The 4,015-nt window shown below is 41.9% G+C and overlaps 1 protein-coding gene across 1 annotated transcript in view; it reads left to right on the top strand.

Moving 5' to 3' along the window:
• The first annotated feature begins 507 nt into the window (after nt 1–507).
• LOC122926713 (probable G-protein coupled receptor 33) overlaps nt 508–4,015 on the top strand; it is a 4,775-nt gene continuing 1,267 nt past the window's right edge. Inside the window, exons 1-2 of the mRNA XM_044278184.1 lie at nt 508–624; nt 3,799–4,015. The exon at nt 3,799–4,015 is cut by the window's right edge and continues 1,267 nt beyond it. Coding sequence (XP_044134119.1) covers nt 604–624; nt 3,799–4,015 — 238 coding nt within the window. The 5' untranslated portion in view covers nt 508–603. The remainder of the gene's footprint in view (nt 625–3,798) is intronic.

Genomic DNA, 4,015 nt, shown 5'->3' on the forward strand with positions numbered 1-4,015 from the left:
AGTAACGGCTACTCTCCGGCACTCCAGCTGTTGTGAAACTACGACTCCCAGCATGCTCCATTCATTTCTATGGAGTTCTGAGAACAGCCAAGCAAGTGTACATCTTAGGAGTCGTAGTTTTACCACAGCTGGTGTGCCGGAGATTACCCATCACTGGCTTAGGCATAGCTCGGCCCCATTGAAGTGAATGTGGCTGAGCTCTGATACCAAGCACAGCCGCTGTACTATGTATGGCACTGCGAGCATGGGTGCCTTCTCAAACAGCTGATCGGCAGTGATCCCGGGTGTCGGACCCCCACAGATCAGATTCTGAGGACCTATCCTGAGGATAAGTCATTAGCACCAAGTTAGCTCAAAAAGTTGCCCCTGTTTTTTGTATACAGCTCCCACACAGAGCTATGTTAAACAAAGTATAGTCTGTTCCGGTCATCTCATGGTTAATAGAGAAGAATATTAATTTCCTGTTTTCTTGCACCACTGAGGCTTTACTTGTTCACATGTTGTGGTCGGCTTTTATCGGCATGACATCTCCTTATATAAGTAACCCAATTTACTTGAATTTAGGAGAGGACGTTGACAATCGTGAGGAGGCAGTAAGTGGAGATGGCTCCAGAAAACTGGGAGGTAGGGCTTCAACAATATCTTATTAGGTTTTACGTATTATATAGGTGGAATGGCATTATGTAGAGTTTTATGTGTGTATTTTTTAAAAATCTGAGCAAATTACTATAAAGATTGTGTCCTATGGGGCTAATGTACGAGTACATTCTAGAGGCAATCTAGTGAAAGAGGTCCTGGGCTGTAAATACAGTGCCTTGCAAAAGTATTCACCCCCCTGACTTTTTTTGTGTTTTGTTACATTAAGAGCAGTGAGACTATGGAACGCTCTGCCTGGGGAGGTGGTGATGGTGAGTACAATAAAGGAATTCAAGAGGAGCCTGGATGTATTTTTGGAGTGTAATAATATTACAGGCTACTAGAGAGGGATCGTTGATCCAGGGAGTTATTCTGATGCCTGATTGGAGTCGGGAAGGAATTTTTTATTCCCAAAGTGGAGAAAATTGGCTTATACCTCACAGTTTTTATTTTTGCCTTCCTCTGGATCAACTTGCAGGATGACAGGCTGAACTGGATGGACAAATGTCTTTTTTCGGCCTAATGTACTATGTTACTATGTTACAGCCTTAAGTTCAATGTTTTGTTAATCTGAATTTTATGTGATGGATCATAACACAATAGTCTAAGTCGGTGAAGTGAAATGAGAAAAATATATAAATAAAAGTGTCACATGATCTGTCATTACATATACACACCTTTTTTGAAAGGCCCCAGAGGCTGCAACACCTAAGCAAGAGGCATCACTAACCAAACACTGCCATGAAGACCAAGGAACTCTCCAAACAAGTAAGGGACAATGTTGTTGAGAAGTACAAGTCAGGGTTAGGTTATAAAAAAATATCCCAATCTTTGATGATCCCCAGGAGCACCATCAAATCTATCATAACCAAATGGAAAGAACATGGGGCAACAGCAAACCTGCCAAGAGACGGCTGCCCACCAAAACTCACGGACCGGGCAGGAGGGCATTAATCAGAGAGGCGGCACAGAGACCTAAGGTAACCCTGGAGGAGCTGCAGAGTTCCACAGCAGAGACTGGAGTATCTTTATATAGGACGACAATAAGTCGTACGCTCAATAGAGTTGGGCTTTATGGCAGAGTGGCCAGAAGAAAGTCCTTACTGTCAGTAAAAAACAATAAGGCACGTTGTGAGTTTGCGAAAAGGTATGTGGGAGACTCCCAAAATGTATGGATGAAGAGGCTCTGGTCTGATGAGACTAAAATTAAACTTTTCGGCCATCAAAGAAAACCTTATGTCTGGCGCAAACCCAACACATCTCATCACCCAAAGAACACCATCCCCACAGTGAGATATGGTGGTGGCAGCATCATGCTGGGGGGATAGGACTGGGAAACCGGTCAGAGCTGAGGGAAAGATGGATGGTGCTAAATACAGGGATATCCTTGAGCCAAACCTGCACCACTCTGTGATTGATCTGAGGCTAGGACGGAGGTTCACCTTCCAGCAGGACAATGACCCCAAACACACGGCTAAAGCAATACTCGACTGGTTTAAGAGGAAACATGTAAATGTGTTGGAATGGCCGAGTCACAGCCCAGATCTCAATCCAATAGAAAGTCTGTGGTCAGACTTAAAGATTGCTGTTCACAAGCGCAAACATCAAACCTCAAGGAGCTGGAGCAGTTTTGCAAGGAGGAATGGGCAAAAATCCCAGTGGTAAGATGTGGCAAGCTCATAGAGACTTATCCAAAGCGACTTGGAGCTGTGATTGCCGCAAAAGGTGGCTCTACAACGTATTGACTTTAGGGGGGTGAATAGTTATGCATATTCACTTTTTCTGTTATTTTGTCCTATTTGTTGTTTGCTTCACAATCAAAAAAAAAAAGCAAACATCTTCATGTGGTTATGTTCTGTACGTGGGTATGTTCTGTAAATTAAATGATGCAAATCCTCAAACAATCCATTTTAATTCCAGGTTGTGAGGTAAAAAGTCAGGGGGGGTGAATACTTTTGCAAAGCACTGTATGTGGCACCTAGGAAGATACCCCTAGTGTTTTGAGTACCGGGGGACCCTACTAATGTGAACTAATTACAAAAATATCTAATTGAAAAATAAGTATCCCCAAGTAAGAAACTAGTTGCATACGTTAAGTCCTGATGCTGTTTACACATAGGGATATCGAAAGCGACCACTCATGGAGTTCAACTTTTAGAGCCTCTACTCATAAAATCTTCACATAAGTAGAAGAATTAGAAAAGTTTTCACCATTGCATCCAAATTTTTATTTTACTTGTTAGCATTGGTCCCATCTGTAAGTCATAGCTCTTGATTTGGTCCATAAGCAGGGATGCACATGTGAGACTTGGCAACCATATTAAAGGGGTTCATTCTTTTCCTTAATTAAACGTGAGACAAGGACACTTAATAGATCCCACCATGTGCACTAGGGTGAACCACCTCTGAGCTATTAGTCACTAGTTAATGGGTGCTCTGAGCCTCCTGTTCCTCCTCACTAGCATATCCGTGGTTATGATGATGGGTTGTATGGTGTGGAATAGGTGCACCATCATTCCATACAACTTTATAACAGATATGGAAAAAGCCGAGCATCTAGCCTGACAATTATATGAAAACTTCTTTAAGTGTCTGGAAAGTTTGACAAAAATAAGCCTTGCAGAAATGTAGTACTTGTGAGATACTTCATGGGAAGTCCTGTATAACAGTCAGATACTAAGTTAAAGCAGACATTACAGTATAGCATGTATTTATTGGCTAAGATAATTTCTGTAATAGGATTTTATTTAAAAAAATGTTTCAACCATTAGCTTCTGGAGCTTCTTTGTTTCAGAGCCCATATCATGCTGCAGAATGCATATCACAGTGAAATCCACGAGGAAATGCGTTTGATGGCTCAGTCTTCCCCATTCCTTCTTTCTTGTGAACAATCAACTAAGCTCCACTAGGATGGAGTCAAAGTTGATTAAATTTGATTTGATCCAAATTGAGCATAAATGATCACTTAGGTCAGGCATGCTCAACCTGCGGCCCTTCAGCTGTTGAGTTGAGAGGTTGAGCATGCCTGACTTAGGTGAACATAGGAGTAGCTTGAGACCGAGCAACCAGATGAGCTCTGTGATAAATTTGACTGCAGCAGAATTTTGTCTTTGTTTAATGTGATGTTTATATCATTTGAACCCATTGTCTTCTGTCTTTTAGGACTCAGTGACCCCTAATGTTACATCAAGCCTACATTTTAACACAAGTGATGGACTAACCCGTGAAACCATCCCGGCCTTCAAGTTGATATCCGCCATATTTCTGCTCTTCACCTTTGTGTTTGGATTGGTCATGAATACTTTATATCTCTGGGTGCTTAGCTTCAGGATGAGAAGAAGTATCAACACCACTTGGTTTTTTCATTTCATTTTGGGCA

The sequence above is a fragment of the Bufo gargarizans genome, chromosome 2 (assembly GCF_014858855.1).
Source record: "Bufo gargarizans isolate SCDJY-AF-19 chromosome 2, ASM1485885v1, whole genome shotgun sequence".
Taxonomy (NCBI): domain Eukaryota; kingdom Metazoa; phylum Chordata; class Amphibia; order Anura; family Bufonidae; genus Bufo; species Bufo gargarizans.